This window comes from Neolamprologus brichardi, chromosome 3 (assembly GCF_056152115.1).
Source record: "Neolamprologus brichardi isolate AB-2024 chromosome 3, ASM5615211v1, whole genome shotgun sequence".
In the NCBI taxonomy this organism is placed as follows: Eukaryota; Metazoa; Chordata; class Actinopteri; order Cichliformes; family Cichlidae; genus Neolamprologus; species Neolamprologus brichardi.
In genome coordinates this window covers 38,983,268-39,004,286 of record NC_142106.1, presented here as the reverse complement: position 1 = coordinate 39,004,286, position 21,019 = coordinate 38,983,268, and the positions used below count along the sequence as shown (strand labels likewise).

General features: G+C 41.9%; 1 protein-coding gene across 2 annotated transcripts; it reads left to right on the top strand.

Moving 5' to 3' along the window:
- The first annotated feature begins 750 nt into the window (after window positions 1–750).
- On the top strand, window positions 751–20,458 carry synpo2a (synaptopodin 2a). 2 transcript variants are annotated; one of them, XM_006804140.3, is made up of 5 exons: window positions 751–907; window positions 7,931–8,082; window positions 9,254–9,933; window positions 11,526–14,482; window positions 18,115–20,458. In XM_006804140.3, the coding sequence occupies exons 1-5, from the start codon at window positions 800–802 to the stop codon at window positions 18,706–18,708; spliced, it is 4,491 nt and encodes a 1,496-aa protein (XP_006804203.2). In that variant the 5' UTR covers window positions 751–799; the 3' UTR covers window positions 18,709–20,458. The 2 variants fall into 2 exon arrangements, with proteins under 2 accessions (XP_006804203.2, XP_006804202.2); XM_006804139.3 differs by lacking the exon at window positions 18,115–20,458 and having other exon boundaries at window positions 755–907; window positions 11,526–16,458.
- The last annotated feature ends 561 nt before the right edge of the window (window positions 20,459–21,019 follow it).

The window sequence follows — 21,019 nt, the reverse complement described above, 5'->3', positions numbered from 1 at the left end:
CAAAACGCTACTTCACGTTGTATGTTGAAGGAATTACATGCACTTCTGTTTCGGGCAGAATGGAGTGGCTAACTTGACGAGGCCCAGACGCAGCTTGCCGTGTGCGCATGCGTGGAAGAGAGGGAACCCATACACGTCAGCACCACTGGCTGCACAGGGGTTGAGTGGTGGTCCTCGAGAGTACAGACGTTGTTTCGTCACCCTAGTAACGCACATGAGCTTTCTCTCAAACAAAAAACATGTCCTAGTCACACTTCATTTTTATATGTAATAAAACACGTGAAAATCATATCAGACACCTACTTTAAATATTCTAATTAAAGCAATTCCTTAATGAAGTTATACGGCAAAGAGAATGAATGGATGCTGATATGAAGCCACAAATATACATTCAATACTCATTATTTAGGTATCTGACACAAACAAAGCTGGAATTAACATTCTCGATTTAAACAAATAACCAAGAAGTCTTATTATAATATAATTCATTGTCTTCGTCTTTGCTGTCTCTAAATCATAAAAGTACCCCTCACCTCACTTGCCCCAAATCTCCCTTTGAATAAGATGTTCAGGGATGTTGGTGAAGTAGTGAGAGTTCACCCACCACCAGTTGCGTTTAACGCCGGCAGGCGGGTCCGTGCGCAGTGACGTTTCCAAAACGGGCTGGACTCTGAGGACAGATGATGGGGGTTATAGGCTACAGCGGTGCGGTGGATGTGGTTTTTCGTTAAGTGCTGCTGGCCCGGCTGACAGCTCCATGAGCGCGCCGTGGAAGTTTGGCTGAGGAGCTGCGCGCAGCATGGGCACCGGGGATTACATCTGCATAACGCTGCGTGGTGGTGCGCCCTGGGGATTCACCCTGCGAGAGGGAGAAGGGGACACCTACAGACCTCTTCTAGTTTCCCAGGTATGTAAGCGAGCGTGCGTGGGAGGATGTTTTAATATCACTTGAGCAGGGTCATGCCTGTCTAATCTAATGCTAGTGAGACTGCAACGATGGATAAACAGCCTAATGAAAGTTTGTGGACATGTTGTTGTTGAGATCCTGGAAAAGTTTCTGTTTCTTCAGAGTCACGACAGTTTCTTTTTTAAGGTGAGAAATTCAGCAGGAAAACAGAAAAAAAACAGAAAAACAGAGACTTTTAAAAAAAGTCTGAAATTTGATGGGAGAGAGCTGTCTGCCGCTGCATTTTTGTGCGCGTTGGCTGTGTTTTGGTGAGAGATTCCTCGGCACCCTTATATGGTCAAGGCCACGAGAGAGTGTGAAGCTGAGGGCAGTATGATCTGTTTTCAGTCACAAAGACTTTTCAAGCAAGAAAGCAAGTCCAGTAACCAGACTGAAGAGTGAAGGTATATGTGCATAACACCAAGGTGTTACGTTTTAGTATGAACAAAAAACAAGTGCGGCTAAAACTAAGACGTTATCATGCAAATATCCCTTTCAAAAAGAATTCAAATAAGAGATAGAGAGGAGGACAGGCAAATTTGAAGTTTTGCTGTAAGAACGACTCAGCTGCGTGACATTTGTTTAGCCTGATAATAAGGTAATAAACCTTAGAGGTGCGGGGTTTTATCTGCTTAGAGGTAACTGCTGATGTAGCCACTTTCTGATGAGACGCAGAGGCCATTTTTTTTACATACTGTAATGTAAATGTACACCGACAGATGATACATGTTGTACTCTTTAGGTTATTTCCTATTATTTGCTCATCCGTCCATCACACATTCTCATTTTGCAGCCAGTGATAATTGAAACCAGTTTAAAGCTTATTATGATACTTAAATTAGTATCATAATTAATTAGTCACTTTTAACAGCTTTACATATTATGCAAGTGTGGACAGTGTTGCATACAACAACTCACTCAAAAAAATTAATAATACAGTAAAAGCCATTGTACCAGCCAACTTAGTTTACTGCTTTCAAGCGTTCAAATAAACAAGTAGATGGATGGAAAAATGAAAGTTTAGGCTTAAGTGGAGCTTTTTTACTCTTTACCATAACCAAATGAGCATCTTTGTGAGTGTAAGGATCACTGAAAGGCTGGATCACCTTAAACCAATCTGCCTTAAAGACATGTGATAGTGTTGCACACACTGTGATGCACAGTATTTGTGAAACCAGGTGCCGTTACCTTGACCAGCTGCTTAAGCTCTATATATGGTCTGTATGTTCCAAAGTGCTCAAGCTGCAAACATTCCCCATCAACTTGTCAACAAAGTAGAGTGCATGTAAAAAAAATAAAAATAAAAAATTCTTAAGCCACATTCCTGCGACATCGAAGCGCCACCAGGAGAAAGTTTCAGAGAATCCAAAAACCTCAGCAGATCATTTTCGTGACAGATGTTTAGCATGTCTCCAACAAGTGAGGCCACATCTGTAAAGTTGCTTTCTGTCCGTTATATGATTAGTCTGATTAAATAGTGACACTTTTTCCTATGAAATGCCCCCCTCACGCAGGCCTGACACTCAGTGTCTGCCTAATGTCAGAATAAAAGCATCAGCAAAAGCACCTGAAGACAAATATCTCCTGTGGGCAATAACTCTTAAATCTTGTTAGCTTTGAGTGAGAGAAATACCCCATAAAGTTTAGTAGACTGTATTGAGAAAAAAAATTGCAAATATTGCACATAAGCTACCATATCCCCTCTCACAACTCTAAGCCAAAAACAGCACTTAACGTGAGGTAAAACAAGCAAAGCTATTTAGAAAGTTGCTCTCCCTTCGATGCCTCCTGAAGCTTTAATTTTCTTGTGAAACTGTGCTGCCTAATTTCAGACATAAATGTGCTTTTAAAAGCATCCTTGCACCCAAAGTGTTCTCGTGTGTTAACAAACGGGTGCTGTGAATACATTCAAGTATGGGCCTATTAATGTGAAGTAGCTACATATGCCCCAGTTTGGGACATCTGGGGTTGTGTGTGTGTGTGTGTGTGGGGGGGGGGGGGTTCAGTTCCAGTCTGCCTCATCTGGAAGACATAACTCTAAACATACCTTTAAACTTTTCTTGTGAGTGAGCCAAGTCTGTTAGTCAGAAGTTACAAGAAGAGAAACAAACATACCAAGATCGTGACAAATGCTCTCGGGCTAGAGGCTCTCCCGCATCTGATTAAAAAATGTGTGTTTTTTTTAATGCTTCTGCTGAATGTCGTGGACACCGTGTTTTGTTTCCTGGGGGAAAGTGATTGTTCAGTGTACTGACAAGCGACACAGAGTAAGGCGCTCTGTATCCCCTCTTAAAAGGTTCTGTCCATATAAGGGTGCTTGTATTTTTCTTCTTATTTGGAGTCCTGGCTTGAGTACAAAGTTGATGAGGTCACTTTATTTTTTTAAAGCTGCAGGAGCACGCTCAGTACAAAGCCGTGTCAAATTCACTAACACACACCGAGCTGAAAAAGCTGCGTTTGTTCTGTGATGCAGAATGCATTCATATTAAACAGATTTTCCAATACAAAAAATATAAAAATTAAAGAGAGTTTAAATCCCACCAGCCTGATCAGCAGACTTTTTGGCCTAATTACTAAGGTATTCCATCTCGGTATGTGAAATGTCAACATGCATCAGATCAGTTAAGGAGCACGCAGTGATAACTGAGATCTTCATGAAAGACTTTTAGAAGTTTGCACGAGTTTATTCTTACATACATGAACTAATCTGTTAGTCTGTTAAAGTATAAAAACTTTTATGAGTTGTTCTTTTGCCTTTTACAGAGCAAAGACGGCTTTTGTTGCTGATGCTTCGGCCCTAATAGTGCGCCACAGGAACCTCGTTAAGCTGCCAAGAAATGAACCAATGAGCCGTTTCCTCAGTCATTCACTGCTGTTTTCCCAGACTAAGCAGAGTGATTCACAGCTCACTCACTTATCTGAGTTTGGGCATTGTGTTGTGCAACAAGCCATCTCATTTCCAATCCTGGGAGAAAGCAGTGACCTTACGCGATGGCTGGCCGGGCTTGTTTTCCTCTTTTCTGTTTCACATCATCTAAACAAATGAGGGCCAGTGCTCAAACAGCTTTGTATTTGCGGCATTCCTGCTCTTCGTCACCCCCCCAGAGTGTGTGGTGTTTAATTTGTGACAGAAAAAATATATTCTTGGATGTTGCAATACTGTTTTTCTTGCTTTCTTCTAAAGTTGCTTTTATTGTGAAAGAGGTGATGTTTGTGTCAGAGTCCAGCTATTCCCCTCACATCAGTGCAAATGTGGGCAATATTAAAATAGCTGATTGTGAAGTTGCGTGTGATGTTTGGAGTGGTGCACAGATATAGGTGGCGTGATGGTGCACTGGTTAGGATTGTTGCTTTAGACCTTTTGGACCTTTCTGTGTGGAGTTTGCATGTCCTCCCTGTGTCTACGTTGGTCCTTTTTGACTTCCTCCGACAGTCTGAAGGCATGCATAAGAATGAGTGTCTGCTTCTCAGCTGGGATAGGATAGGAAGAGACTCCTGCAACCTTCAACTGGTTGAGTTATAGATGATGGATGAATTAAATGTTGCTGTTCTTGGATAAATCATTTATTTAATTAGTTTAGTTTAATCTGAGTTTAAGGCTTATTTTACTGAGCAGGGCATTACTATGCACACACTGAAAAAGTGAACTTTCTGGGATTTACAGCCAGGTAATTCAATTAAAAAAATAAAGAGGATTCACGATATGAGACGCAAATCTTCATTCAAAGCAGTGAAACTGTATTTCATCTATTTTGTGCCCGTAGGACATGTTTAAGAATTATTTGAATTTCTGGAAAGCTGTTCAAAAAAGACAGTAGGCAGTTTTTGGGAACTGATGTCATTCCAGATCCATTACTCCATACATTAGTCATACATCCAGATGATATAAGAAATGGAAAACTGTCGGGAATTCTGCTACTGATTGCAAATAAAACCCAATTACAACTAAAAGCCATCTTTATTATAGAAAAAAATACAGCAGACTACTATTTGTAGAGAAACGTCTACCAGTGACACAAACAATAACAGATTTATAGCGAGATCCTAAATGGGGGCTTAATTATTCTTTGCAAGAAAAAAACATCAAAGCCAGAAATGAAGACTAATGATTTATGAATATTATAAGTTTTTTGAAAAAGTAATCTTCTTCCACATGTATAATAATCAATCTATGTTCTATTTCAGTGCCTTCATTGGTGTGTTATGGTTGGCATGCATGCACATGAGAAAAAAACAAATGTATCTCTCCTCAAGACACATGCAGCTCAAATGAAAGGAAATACAGTTATAATAAGAAATGATGCAAATTTAGAGGAAAGCTAAAATCTTGATAGCATAAATAACCTAACACAAAACAAGGGGAACATACAGGAGGGTCAAATGTAAATCTTCCAGCATGGTTTTATTGCTAAATGTGAAACACCTGGAAAATATCTGCCTGTAATCTAAAAACAATAATTGCTCAAAGCTGTGAGAGGCAGGAACCACACAGAGGTAGGCAGAGACATCACCCTGTTCCTGTATTTCCTGTGATTTTCTGTTAGGTTTAAGGCACTTAAATAGCTCATTTGAAAAGTGGTTACCCAGACATTGTTACAGCCCCACATTAAAATAGTTATGTGGCCAATTATTTTGACAAGTTCCCCTCCATTTGAAGAAACCTACACAGCATTTATCTGCTATCCTCTCAAGGGCACTTAGTGCATATCTGAGGCTTTTCTTTGTAAGCTGTGTGGTAAACATTGACGGACTGTGTATCTTTGAGTTGTGAGGAGAGACAACGACAAATCTTTCCCCTCCTTTTTTGGAGTGTGGACCGTTGCTGTGGCATCCCAGAAGTAACCGTCCTCCCTGTAGCGAGGTGCGAGTCCCAAAGGGACGGACACATTGGCTGCCATATAGGGCTTGTTTTGTTCGCTGTCAGCTCCGAAAAACTGGAGTGAGGATGGAAATGTATAACAAAGTAGGATCATTCTTGCATTATATTTAAATATAAGCAATGGGCAAAAGTAATGACATCCAAAGAAGAAAGACTACAACTGGTTTCATTGGGGAAAGTTTTAATGGTTGAGAAAATATGTGAAATCAAAAATGGTGTACAAAGTAAAGTCAGGCTTTTTTGACTTTTGATTCCTTTCTATATTATGAAATCTCACTCAGAGGTTTTTCGCTTCCCCCCATCAGCTGTAAAATGTGTGTGCATCTCCATCTAGTGATGAAGTTGTTTCACTGCAGCTATGTAGAACTGCCTCGTTTGCAGTATGAAAGTCACAAATTTTCAGGACACTTTTGTAAAGCATTGTTATTCTAAGACCAGAGGTATCAAACATATGGCCCGGGGGCCAGAACTGGCCCCCTGGACAGCTTTGGAAAATGAGTACATGGATCTTTACCTGTATTTTCAGGTTTTACAACTTTTCTTACTACACCAAAGTAATTAAGTTATAGATAAACGATGACAAACTGTTGTTTTTCACCAGCATTTTTTTGTTAATTAATGAAAACTTTATATTTTAGAATTACAGGATATTGAACAATGTCCTGGGCAATGAACTGTCAGAACTTTTTTCTGTAATTTTACCCATTTATCATGTTTCACTGGTCCACTCTGGCCCACTTAAGATCAAAGCTGGCAGTATGTGGTAAACGACTTTGACATCCCCATTTTAGATGTTGCACAGCTATTCACTTTATGTATTTTCACCCTAATAACACAGCATAGTGATTGTAAATAAGAGCTTTTTGGGGTTGATTTCCCACTAACGGGGTGGCTGCAGCTCAGGAAATAGAGCAGATCCTCTATTAATTGGAAAGTTGGTGGTTTGATAAATATCCTTGGGCAAGTTATAAATCCCCAAGTTGGTCTCTGATGCATCAATCCGAGTGTGAATGTTAGATAGAAAAGCACCACAGAAAAAAAAAAGGCTTGTGTGAATGAGGCATGTTGTACAAGTGCTCAGGTAGAGCAGCTTGTCAGGAGATCTTTTAAATCATTCAGCAGCGAGACATTCTGTAACATCATGGTGCCTTCCCTGTGTTTGGTGGCAGAGATTAACTGTATTGATTTTGATGCCAGTATAAAGTTCTCTAAATTAATCCCTCAGGAAAATTAGCCAAAGACGCTTATTAAAAGCATAACTTTATCACTACCAGGGTTTTTTTTTCTTCTTTAATCTAGAACTGACGAAGATAAAGCGTAAAGAAAAAGGAATCAACATTTTCAAACGGCTGCCAGTCTTAAGATATCTGAGAAACCTTCCTAAAGCTTTGTAATTGGGATACTGGCAAAATATCTTAACATAACTCCTCTAATAGCATAGTACTACAGTAATAATTTATCCCCCTAGCTGTATGAGTGGCCTTTTGTGCTGAATTTATGAGGTATTTTTCCTTATTAAATCCTCTTATTAATGAACCATTTTATAGGCTCCAGGAACCAATTAGAAGAAAATGAAACCATCAGTCATTAGTCTAACTGTGTAAAGAGGTGCCCTTTAAATGGCTCTGCCCAGAGCTCGACTACAGCAATAATATGCAGTCAAGATTCAAGGTAGAATTAACAATTTTATTACTGAACACCTAGCCTATGTCAGTGTTTGTACATTTTGGTGCCAAATGTACATTATGTTAAGTTAAATCACGCTGCCGGCATGCTCTCTTCATATCTCTAAAATGTTAATGGTCCAGTCTGGACCATTAATGGACGTCCATTTTCACCTCGTCTAACGTGAAAAATACTTTTCTTATCTTGTTTCCCAGAAAAAATATGAATTTGTGAAACTGATTTCTGCTTTTTGACAGGTAATATTTCAAACATGACAACCTGTAGAGCCGAGATTCGTGAATCTTAAACAGCAGATCTCACTCTTGGCAGGTCTTTATCTCATGTTATCCTTCCATTGCCTGATGCTGCACCCCGCTACGCTGTTTGTGAAGAAGTTACACATCAAACTTTCGTTTCTGACTCCCAAATGTCTTCTGCAGGTAGAGGAGGGTGGTCGTGCCTCCCTGGCTGGAGTACAGGATGGAGATGAGGTGGTGTCAATCAACGGGGAGCCGTGTGCTGACCTCACCCTTTTACAAGCGTTTGCGCTAATCGACACATCAATCGACTGTCTGCAGCTGCTGCTCAGAAGGTAATGCAGCATGCCAGCCGCTGAACTGAGATCATACGAGACTTGTGCGAAGCCTAGAAAACCCTGAGTTTCAGAAGACAAAGGCACAGGACCGTATTCATAAGATAACATGTAATAATGTAAGGTAGTAAAACACAAAATAATGTAGGTTTATCAGTTACACCACAGAGCCTTTGCATTGTGACAACTGAGCCATGCAAACTGTAAGTCCTTGGTGACCACAGCAGCAGGGAAAACTGATCGCTCCACTGTTTTATTAGCATTTAGATAGCATGTAGCTTTATGACACATGGCCTTTTTGCATACTTGAATGAACCCCTGTTTCTGTGATCATATGCAACCACGTCTGCGTGTGTTTTAGCCTGTGCCTCAATCATGCTGAACCTACCAAGTGGCTTTGCCAAGGTGTTGCAGATTTGTGTCTGATTATCATGCAGCTGCTCAGCCATTACTCAACTGGCAGTGCCAGTCTGTTTATCAGAGTGACACGTCCTCAGATAATCCCGCTTTCTCTTTAACAGGCCTTGACTGCTTGTTGTGTAGCTGCTTTAAAGGGAGACTAAAGTTGATTCCGAGCAGATCGCCTCAACTTTGCTGTTTGACAGAAGTTGATTACATTTGGAGACAAGAGCTGGTCTTTAACGGCTAATTAACTTGAGCACAGTTGCTGTCATGCATAATGACGTTAGTTTATGCTGCTCCAAACTGACCTTGAAAGTCGAAATTAGGCAGAGCGGTGTTTGAACGTAATTATTTTCCACTTCGGTGCCCTGACCTTTTCGATTCACTTTCTACATCGAGATTAAATCTCCTTGATTGCTTTGACAACTTCAGCAGAACAACGAGGGCTTCAATCCAGTGTTGAAATGCCTGCTTCTGTCGAGTGAACACCCCTGTATCTTGCTTAGAGGTGTAAATTTGGTGGTTTTAGTGTATTTAGAGATTTAATTAAAACACAGGTCTAAAACAAATCTGTCCAAGTTTTGACACTACTGGAAAACAGGAAGTGTACATTTCAAACTGTAGAAGAGGAAAAAATGTAACCAATAACATTTATCAATAAGTAATTGTTTTCATGTCTTCCCTCAAGTTCAGTTCATTTTAATAATGAAAAGAAAAACCACATTTACTTCTTCACTCATTGTTTATCTTGCCTTCTTCTTTTCTAAAGATACCACTCCATCCCCACTGAAGACTATGAATCGGATGAAATGCACTGCAGTGAGAGGGCCTCTGCTGGTGAGACTTTAGAGAGCACCACCCTTCACATCTTCCCCCCAAAGCAAACATCCCAAATCCCAAATCCTGAATCCCCGGATGAGACCTACAGCAAAGAGTTTAATATCAACACAGAGTTTTCCAAGGAAGGCCATCTGCTTTGCACTCAGCTACATATCCCCTCATCTAAGGAAGAAGATGATAAAGTACAGCGGTGCTTCTCACCCGGGGACATGGTGGAGCTCCAGGTGTCCCTGTCTGAGCAAACCTTGGACGATGTGGGCTGCGCCTCGCTCGGAAGTGCTCGTGGGATTGATGGGGACCTCTCAAACCGGGAGGTTGTGGAGGCTGTCCATATCACCGATGCCGCCACCGCATCGCGCTCCGTCAGGGAGCCGCTAAGCCATCATGGAGTGGTTCTCAACTCCCCTTTAATGCTGGGGCAGGTGGAGGTCATTTTGGAGGCATCGGGAGTAGGGAGGGGCCTCCAGAGTGGAGGTGGCACTCGGGTCAGGGAAACAGTTGGTTCTCAAAGTGAAGGAGAAGAAGAGGACTGCAGTCCTGCAGAAGAGCAGGAGTCTGATTCTGAAGGAGTTCAACACAAACCCAACAAGCATCGGGCTAGGCATGCCAGTAAGTATATTTGGACTGGTTCCACCTGCACCAGTATTACCTTCGTGTGCATTCTTTCTGTGTGTGCGAGTGGGGATAACTGTCTTTTCTTTAAGAGGGGTAATCTTCAGCACTAAATTACATTTGTCAACATGTGTGCATTCCAAAGCCTGATGTCCAGTGTGTGTACGCCTTAAAATAGTCTCTCACTGCAACTGCAAGGGGGTGGGGGTGCTCATTCCTTTGAAAGGAAGGAGATGCATCCGGATCTAACCTGAATTATCTCAGAACCAAAGTTATAGGATTGCGGGTCGATCGAGCTTCTAACAAATTCTTATCATATAAGAATTCACTATCACAAGAGAAAGACACAAAAAGAATGGATTGTATGTATACGGGGGGAAAAAAGCATCTGCACCCTATAAAACATTAAAACCATCCATTTAAAGAGAGGCAATGGTGAATATGGATACCGGGGCGTTCCTCTGAGCTGTGTAGAAGACATAAATATAACCCCAGCACGCTGACGATGCCTGCAGAAGTGGCCCTTTGACAGACACCAGCATGTGCTCCCCTAGACCCGTTACCTGATCCTTTCAAACCGAGTGCTTTAACTAAGCTGAAAAAGTGAGTCTGTCGCTCACTCCCGCTGTCTCCTCCACCTTCAGGTTAGTCTTGCAAGAATATAAAAAAGTAAGCCCGCTGGTGTTATTGTGCGATCGCATTCGGCGCGCATTCTCCGTGACTGTCGGATTGGACGAAATGTGATTTCGGAAGAAAACTTTTTATTTTATTTTTTTCTTTCAAGTAGACTGCGTGCCAACACACACAGAAGGATTGGTAAAGGCGTTGCTGTCCTGGTGAATTTATTGCATGCATGCTAAAATAATCTTTCTTGCTTCCTATTCTTGGCTACTTTACAGGGTTGGATGAATGATTGAGTGTACAAATGGGAATATTAGACATGGGTCGGAGAATTTCATTATTGCTTTATGGGCCAGTGTATTATGTTCCAGGGAATGAGCTCATTTGAATGATAAAATCACAGCTGGATAGTATGTAAGTATGTAAATGTAATGAGTGGACTGAGAAAATATGTAATGTATCATTTTTTTTGTGTGAATGAATCTGTAAATAGCTCAGTTTACGGTCTATTTGCTGAGTGTCTGGATCAGTTCAACCACAGAGCAAGCTGTATTATTAGTTTACTGTTATTTCTGTATCTGCTTTAGCTGTAAATGCTGGATGAGGTTAATATCAAAGTAATGTTACAAGATGAAACTGCTTTGTGGCTTGCTTCTTATTTTAAAGGTGAATTGTATCTTCTGTCTCCACACAACTTCTCCAGGCAGCTTTGACGAGAGCTAAACTAAACAGCATTTGATATGAAAATATTAACTACAGTCACGTGTTTAGTGCAGTTTGTAAAGCCTCTTTAAAGTCTCTTGTTCAAAATCTTTACGAACTGTTTATTTTTTAAGTAAATTCAGATTAACAGATTAAATATTTTTTAATCTGTTAATTTCTTTCTTTAAGGTTTTAGTACCATTAATTTGGATTCATTTTAGCCATTTTTTAAAACACGACTGTCTCTCTTTTCCTTCTCTGTTAAGGGCTCAGGCGCAACGAGAGCATTTCAGAGAAACAGCTAAAGGAAGCCAAGTCCAAATGTAAACGAATTGCCCTTCTTCTTACGGCTGCTCCGACCAACCCCAATAACAAGGGGCTGTTGATGTTCAAGAAGCATCGTCAGAGAGCTAAGAAATTCACGCTTGTGAGCTACGGCACAGGAGAAGACGAGCCAGAGTACAGCGACGAGGAGTACGAGGAAAACCCAGACAGCAGACAAGAAATCTCTGCTCCACAATTTATCCTTGTGGCCCCAAACGACTCTGACATAGATAAGCCTTTTCTCACTAGCACCCACAGTGGCAAAAGTGTGCTAACTTTTACCTTGGACAAGGGTCTTCTTGAAATCGAAAGGAATTTGAAGAACCAAGCAGAGATGGAATCTTTGCCTGAAACCAAAGGCAAGGGTGCGCTGATGTTTGCCCAGCGTCGCCAGAGGATGGATGAGATTTCTGCCGAACACGAGGAGCTTAGGCGCCAAGGGATCCCCATTGAAGCAGTGCAAGAGGCTGAAAAGAAAATAGTGGAGCATTCCTACATGCAGTCGGCTGCAGAAGGCCGCAGTTACATGGATGTAAACGTGCACCAGCAAACCCAGCAACAGTACCAGCAGTTTCAAGAGCAACAGTACTATGAGCAACAGCAGAACTACCAACAACAACAACAATATCAGCAACAATATCAGCAGCAATATCAGCAACAGCAATATGAGCAAAGTCACTATCAGCAACAGCAAATGTATCACCAGCAGCAAGAATATCATCAGGAGCAACAAAAAATGCAGCAGTATTCAGCAACTGTCAATGGCACTGTCCAACATCAAACAAATGAAATGCAGAGCTCTTTCAGCAATCGTACTGCAAAGCCTTTCTCAGCAGACAACATGGCGGCCACCCCTTATTCTCACGCAATGAGTGGGACCAATCAAGATTCTGTGAGTCAAGGAGAGCAGATTGCTTCCCGTGATGAGCGCATTTCTACTCCTGCAATCAGGACGGGACTTTTGTTGGATTCAAGGAAAAAGAATGCAGCCAAGCCTATGTTCACATTTAAGGAAGCCCCAAAAGTATCCCCAAACCCAGCATTGCTGAACCTCTTAAACAAAGGTGATAAAAAGCCCGGGTTTGAATCAGGACCTGAGGATGATTATCTTAGTCTTGGAGCCGAGGCTTGTAATTTTCTTCAGTCTCAGCGAGTCAAACACAAGATTCCTCCACCAGTTGCCCCAAAGCCTGTGATCAATCCCACATCACCTCCTTGGTCCTCACAGATAGAAGCAACCAACCAGGAAATGCCTCAGTGTGCTGAAAATAGTCTATCCACACCTGCTGCAGCCCCCACCGCAGAGACTACTCCTGCTCCAGAACTAGAGCCAACCCCTGCACCTGCCCCTGAGTCTTATCCCCCTGCTGCACCCCAGGAGAATCCTGGCAGTACCAACAAAGAGGAACAGCACACATGGCCGCTCCCAGAACCCGAATCTCAACAACAGCCCACACAAGCTGTAGCTCAAGAGGCAAATGGTCATATGAATTCTACACTGCAGTCTGAGTCGTCTGCTGTGACTACCTGGGGTGCAGCTCAAACACAAATGCAACAACAGTTATCTTCAAGTTCTTGGCATTCAGCTCAAGTGCAGCCCTCAGAACCACCTGCAAGACAGTCCTCACCTCACCCACCTTGGGTATCACATCAGCCTACTCAGAACCAGGCACAGCAACCTCCCACAAGTACTTGGACCCCTCAAATTCAGCAGTCCTGGACGCAGCCTCCAGAGCAATCACAAGCCCAAGCACATGTTCAGCCATCCTGGGCCCAGTCACGAGAGCAACCTCAGTCTCAGCCGCAGGTTCACCCACCTTGGGCACACTCTACTGAGCAGCCACATCTACAGCAAATGCAGCCCAACTGGAGTCAAGCCCAAGAACAAATGCAGCCACAACAACAGAACCAATGGACACAGCCATCACAAACAGACTCTCAACATCAACCACCATGGATGCAACAACCTCATAAAAAATCCCAAGCACAAACTCCTTGGGTTCAGGGGGTACAACCAGAATCCCAGCCACAACCACCATGGGTTCAGCAAGCACAACATCAGGCTCCTCCACAATTATGGCCACAGACTGAAGCACCAGGTCAGCCTCAACCACCTTGGGTATCAGCTCAGCCACAACAGCAACAGCTACCTTCAGTGAATGCATGGGCCCCATCACAAACTCAACCCCAAGCTCAGCCACCCTGGATCCAAGTAGCTCAACCACAACCTCAAGCACAGCCTCAAGCCAATTTAAATCCATGGGCGCCAGTACCTGCCCAGACTCAGTCTCAGCCTCCATGGGCTCAACACCCCCCAGAGCACGGTCAACACCACATAAGTTCTTGGACTCAAGAGCAGGATCAGGCCCACCATCAGTCTCCATGGGCTCAACCTGTTCCAGCCCAGCCAGCACCACAGCCAAAGTGGCAACAGCCTACATCAAAGAGTCCACCACAACCACCAATAAACACATGGCAACCAGCTCAGACACAGCCTCAGACACCTGTGAATGCCTGGACTCCACAATCACAGCAAAAACCTGTGAATATTTCCACACTGACAGTGAACACTCGCCCCTCTCCAAAACCTTGGCAACCACCACAAAATGTTCCACAAAGCCGATCCCCTCCTACTCCGCCACAGCGAATGCACCCTTTCACTATTGGTCAAAGAGTTTCATCGCCCATCAACCCAATGGCCACTGTCTTAAACCCATCATCCCAGGGTTCAGCATTTGAGATGCCAGCTGTTAAAGGAAAAGGAGCTGATATGTTTGCAAAGAGGCAGTCTCGAATGGAGAAGTATATCGTGGACTCTGAGACGGTGGAAGCAAATAAGGCAAGCAGGTCAACATCACCAGCAGCTTCCTTACCGAATGAGTGGAAATACACTCCCAATGTACGTGCTCCACCTCCACGTGCATATAACCCTATTCAATCACCTTTTTATCCCCCAGCAGCAACAAAGCAACCCCCTTCAAGTAGCCCCTCAACCAAAGCAAAGAAAAAAGACAAAGCGAAACAGATGCCGGCTCCTAAACCTCTTAATGTAATAGATGTCATGAAACATCAACCCTATCAACTAAATTCCTCACTCTTTATCTTTGGTCCAGCAGCAGAGGCTACCAAGCCTTCCGCACCTAAGACCAGCTGTTCGCCTCCTAATCCACCTGATGATAACCAACCAATCAGATATGAGCAAATGCCCCCGGTCCAGCCAGCTGGACCATTTGGTGCCCCATACCCCCAACAAACCTATGAGATGCCAATGCAGCCTGTGATGCACGATAGCCAGTATCAGCAGATCCAACCAAATGTTTATCCCCCCTCTAATCCTTATCAGCAACCTCCTAGTTGTCCATACCAGCAAGTATATAACCAACAGTATCAACAACCTGCTCCACCTGCTTATCATCCCCAAGCCCCTCAGTCTCCAAACTCTCCCTACCAACACTCGGTACAAGCTGGTTACCAGCCAGCCAATAGCCCTCCCTATCTGGCAGCTCCTTCAGTGCCCTACCAGCCACAGCCTCTTAGTAGCTATATTGCTCCCAGTTTCCCTGTGGCTGCTAGGCCCGAGTCTGCATCTGGTGGTAACCCTGGAGTGGCTCCCAAGCCTAAGTTTACAGCTAATAAGAGTTCAGCTCAGGTGTGGAAGCCTGCAGCAGTTGATAAAGAGTGATTCTTGTAGAATCATGACTTATTTGACGTCTGCTTGAATTAAAATTTTGTGCCCCACCAAATGGACTATTTTCCTTACCAGCTCTATTTATTGTCATAGGGCAGAACCTACTAGTCTAAAAGTTCATAGAGCTAATGAAAAAAGGAATATCTATAAAATTAAGAATATAAGGATAGACTTACATCCTATTTTAATAGAATTTTAGTATATCTTATCAGACGCAGCATAGTCATAATAATTGTAAACATATTTTATTATGCCAAAGTAATAAATGTCAATTCATTACATTTTATGTAAAAGAATTGTGTGATTAATAAGAATGTAGGGGAGCCTAATGCTCAGTGTGAAGTGAAAGAAAAGGGTGAGAGAAAAAGATTCAGTGGAACTGGATAAGTCAAGACAGGTTGATTTTTTTAAAGGGGAAAATGAAAAATGTTCTTAACATTACAAATAATTACATTTTAAAAAGACCAAAAAAAGTTTTTAAGCAAATACTAAAAGTATTTGTATGTGGGTAAGTGAAAAGGATGGGGCCTGTAGCCTGTGATAATATCAAGCAGAAGGCTTAATGTGTAACGTCAGATGTTGAGTACGGAGATTATGTAACAGCAGTGGGATTTTAGGCTATTCTAGGCCAAATAACACGCCAGACAGACTTGTGACAACTAACACTGTTTACCTTAAACATAAAATGTTCTGTACTTCTTTTTTCCCCAGTACTTTCCCCAATTCCTTTTTGGTAGGACCTACTTAAGTGTGTTGGGTTTTATTTAAAGCTCTCTACCAGCTGTTGCGTCATGTTAGACACTATATTTAAAGTCCCTCATGAGACGAGATTCTGAGGTCCAGAGAGTAGGCTTAAATTTCAACTTAAGCCAGTGAAAGCTACCAACTTCCAGACTGCCATAGTATTTTTCCTGATAAGAGACAGTTATGTAATGTCTATCACTCTCTCATAGATTTACCCATTATGCATCTGTTCCTTGTTTTGATATGTGAACAGATGATACATGATATAGAAAGGAAGAGTTATTGAAAGGATAACCAGCCTGGTAATGCTCACAAGTTGATTTTTGGTACAGGGTCGCTTCTTTGGTTCTCTGTGTTCTTTTCTTTTTGTGTCTGTGTGTTTCTCTTCATAGTGCACTTTCTGTATGATTCACTGCAGTGCCATTAAACTGTCTTTTATCTTTGTTTGGTTTCCTTTTCTTTTGTCCTCTGAACATGCTTTTAGGGTTTCTTCTATTTTTAGTCTCTTTGCTGTTGTCTTGCTGAATTCCACCACTTCTCCACTTTCACTATAAATACTGTCCTTATTGACCTTGTCAACAAAAAGAAAAATCAGTCACAAATTAGTCCGTACCACAGCATCTGGTGGTTCCATTTTCAAGAGTTATCAGCAAGGTGCACCTAATTATCTAAATCACCTCCTTTTTGTAAAAAATAAAATAAAATAAAGAAAGAGAGAGTTTAGAAACTTGAGATGCACATTCCTGCAGAATGACCATGTGATGATGCATTTACGAAGAGTATTATTAGAGCTGTGACTTCACTGGATAATTATGGTCAAGTGAGTGAGCACAGCTGAAATATATACCCATGTTGCATCATGGATTTTGAAAAAGAGCAGATATATGTTGAGTGAAAGTATTAGTATCATTTCATAATCTTAGTTAGCGGATTTTACCGACTATTTCTGAAGGGAATTGATCCCCATGCCGATTCATTTATCTGCAATCTGCAATCAAAAGATAATAAAAGAGAGACAGCAAATGTTTACTCTTGCTTTAGAGCCCACACATTAATGCCCTATAGTGCTAATACACCAAGCTTTGACACCTTTTCCTTCATATTATTTCCTGTTTTACTAAGAAAAGTACAAGATAAATATTCTATTTATGCCCTAAATCAAACCTTAGCCAAACCATCTGTCTCAAAATGTAAGGAGCCCAGCTGTTACGCTCTGCCCGTTTTCTGAGCATGCTAAATCTGGCAGAAATGGCACATAGAAGGACATAAACCACGTGCAAATGGACAGTCATCTTATCGGTCTCCTTCAGCAAAGTAAAAATATGACCTACTGATCTGTTCATATATTCTTGTGCCCAGGACCCCCACTCCTGTGGGCATTTTAAGCCTACCGCATACCTGAGCAGCAGAGACTTTATTCCCCTTGACTGATTTAGCATTTATCTCTGCACGCTCTTCTTCTCTCTTCTTAAATTTGTGCCATATTTTATCAGCTGACAGTGCACATCACTCACCAGATGATGGCAGCACTGTCTTTTCTGCTTATCCACCATACATAACAGGAGGCATTGGATGAGATTATGTGCAGTATAGCTGTGTTTTCACCCTACATAACCCTCTGCAGCACCGGTCTCCTGGGGATATTATTGGTATTGGGCATTTAGCATTTCCATCTTTATTCTTTCAAACTGTTGCTGTTTAGCAAACTATATATATATATATATATATTAAGTGGAAATGAGCTGAATGTGGCTTATACTTCCAGAAGGTTATGCACTTTCATGTACCAGTTGCTCTGATTAATAAGCGGGACAATGTGTTTAGACAAATGCTAGTGCAGTTTAATTCACTGGCTGCAGTATGACATGTCCTAGAACTCTTTTACACACGTACCATATTTACATACCCCCTGTGAATAAGAGAGTGACTGATCTTCTATACACAAGTAAATTATACATGCATTACTGCATTTAAAAGAAATAATCCTGGCAGGGAGCTACTGTGCTTCTCACTCTTATCCAAGCTAATTTGATTTGGCCAAAGAGCCAAACACAAATGAACCCTTACTAAAATAAACATGTCTGGATTCTTCTTTACAGGCCCCTGGCAGGAGCTACTCCCTTTCTCCACCAGCCAGAGTACAGTTCACGGGCCAGAAGTCAGCTTCAACTTCTTCCTCCCCAAAGCCCCCAGCACTGGGCTCCACAACTCCCTCGGCAAGGCAGACATCCTGGATGGAAAAAAGCCAAAAGCCCCTCACACCATGGGAGGCTGCCTCCCGGCATCCCATGGGCCTGGTAGATGAAGCTTTTGCTTTCCAGAGCCTCCAGCAAACCCTTGCTTCGAATGTGCGCTTGGCAGCCCAGCGCAAAATCTTGCCTGAGCCGCCAGCAGAGTGGAAAGCCAGGGTTTCTTACCAAGCACCGCAGAAAACAGGCAGCCAGACTTGGAGCCAAAGTCGGAGCCTGAGTCGAGCTTCGCTCCCATCGTTTGTGTCGCCAGTAAGGAGCTCTGTCTCCACCACAGTTAGTCATGCCGGTTACAGGTCGCTGCCCAGACAATGGCAGCCTCAGAAATCTGTGATAGAGGCTAACCCGAGGCCCTCGGTGTCTTCATATGAGTCTAAGAGCCCTTTCGGAAAGCAAACTTACAAGTCTGTGTACACCAGCAACACTTGGAGCTGGAGGCGGTAGACTACAGTTCAGCCTGTGTGGTCTTTAATGAGTCAAATCTCATTTATTCTGAGTTTCATAATACATTCACATGCAGTCAGGAAATAAAAAACAACAGCTTGTTAGAAAAGGACAGAAAGTTAACTGGTAGAGAACCTTTTAATACATTCTATTGTAAGATATTTGCATGCCAAAATTAAATAAGAAAAGATGTGGAAAAAATGGATGGCAAACACACTGATGTGGAAGACTAGTTGATTAGATAAAGAGATGAGTACGTTGTTTAGAGTGGCTAGAGAGAGTGCATCAATATCTTTGGTGGAAAAAGCATTTGTTTGCATATGTGGACTTATCTGTGATTGGGAAAAAAAAAGACACCTGTCATTTTGTAAGTTTTAAGTTAAGATTGTTTCTTGAGTTGTTCTTGAGCTTGTGGATTTCCAGTAATCTGAGTTTGATATTTTGCTGTGGATGCATGCATCTGCCATGTAGGTTGCAACCATGGGTGTACACTTTTCTTTTCTTTTTTCTTTTCTTTTTTTTTGCTTGTTTTGGAAAATCCATGCAGGATTTGTGGTGTCCTCTGATAAGAAAATGATTCAAGTGCTAGAATGCAATTACTTTGGGAAAAGGTGCCATAACCTGTGATGTTGTTGGTGCACAATAGGTGCATTTTCAGTAATGCATTGGTATGTGGCCATTACCCTGGTTCTGCCAGAGGTTTCTTCCTGTTAAAAGGGAGTTTTTCGTTCCCAATGTCACCGAGTGCTTGCTCAAAGAGAGTCGTTTGATTGTTTGGATTTTCTCTGTATTATTGTAGGGTCTTGAGCTTTCAGTATAAAGTGCTTTGGGGCAACTGTTTTTGTGATTTGGTGCTATATCAATAAAATTGAATTGAATAGACATTTCAACTGTCTAGCATCACATACATAACAGTATATACTGTATAGGAGACAATCAAATGCAGTATGTAAAACGACTGACAACTTTTTGTTGGGAGTGAATTTCATCGACCGCTTCATACCAATGAAATCTAATTAACACTACAAGAAAGGTTTTTGTTTAGTTTATGGAAGGTTTACTGCTGCCAGGGCGATTGCTTACACTGTGCAATTGGCTTGTGGCTTATTTCTAGTTTGGGCTTTTGCTATCGACTTGTAATCATCTCCAAATGTTAAAGCTACGTTGGTGTTTCCACAGAGTGCGCATAATGTCCTAATGCGATTCTCACTGAGCAACCTCATAAATGCAAATAAGATTTATTACACAGTGTTGTTTTTTATGCAGATGTACTATAGTGTAGTGTAACAATCTCTGATTGTTTTACTGTATCACTTCCATTCAAACAACACATATTATGGTTGTAATACAATACAGCAATCCATTTCTGTTCCAAGCAAAGATATAGATTCATGTAGAGCATTCTATAAAATAAATGCAGTGAAATATCACAATTTAAGACGTTGCCCTTTTGTGCTCTTTGCTGTCTATTCCATCTTATGCTCGGGGCCATTTGTTGCTTGCTGTGCCATCCCGTGAAGCTTTTTGCAAGATGTGTTGTCTCAAATGGTCACTCCATATACAGCACGGGGAGTTGAGAGGGAGACCAGTTCCCATGGTGACCAGATGTTACATAACAACAGTGGGTACCTAGTGTAGCTGAACCATTAGAGAATGAGAGATAAGGGCACAGACGGAGCCGATAAAAAGCAAGTATTTCCCCACCAATTTGGATCTGGGAAACACTTTGTGGTTCAAATGCTTTTTAAAGGGGTGAAGCCTGTTAAAGTGCATAGCACTGTAGCACATGTAATTTTATTGTCTTGATGCACGCTCAATTATCCAAGTAAGAAAATCCCCAAAAGTTGATTCTGTTCAGCTGGACATAACTCATCCAAGTGACTTCTTCAGTCACGCTATGTCCAGATGAACAGAATCAACTTTTTGGGACATAACTTTCTTATTATTCTGTGTCCCAGGCATAGCTTTCTGTTCACTATGCAGTGCAGTTATGCCACAGCTTGATATCCAACCCTGAGTCCAACATAGCTCTGCTATGTGACGCAAACTCAGCCTGCCTTCTTAAAAAACTTGGGCAAAATGAGACTAAATTAAATGTAGCAAGGTTGTTGGAAACATTGTGATGGTATTATAAAGTAAATGAATTCCATTAGACTTTGGTACTTCCTTTATCACATGATGGCACTTAAAACAAATAGTATGTGATTGGTCTGCAAGCCCTGAGGGGACCATGTTCCCGTGGTGGACGTCACTGAATATATTTAATGTTAGCTGTGCATAGCAATTTCCTGAGTGCTGAAACAGCTTTATT

What these genes read in the sequence shown, in the direction of transcription:
- synpo2a (XM_006804139.3), top strand. Translation starts at nt 800, where the DNA reads ATGGGCACCGGGGATTACATCTGCATAACGCTGCGTGGTGGTGCGCCC. An exon ending in GACCTCTTCTAGTTTCCCAG is followed by an intron (nt 908 to 7,930) that starts GTATGTAAGCGA and finishes TGTCTTCTGCAG; the next exon opens with GTAGAGGAGGGTGGTCGTGC. An exon ending in GCATCGGGCTAGGCATGCCA is followed by an intron (nt 9,934 to 11,525) that starts GTAAGTATATTT and finishes TTCTCTGTTAAG; the next exon opens with GGCTCAGGCGCAACGAGAGC.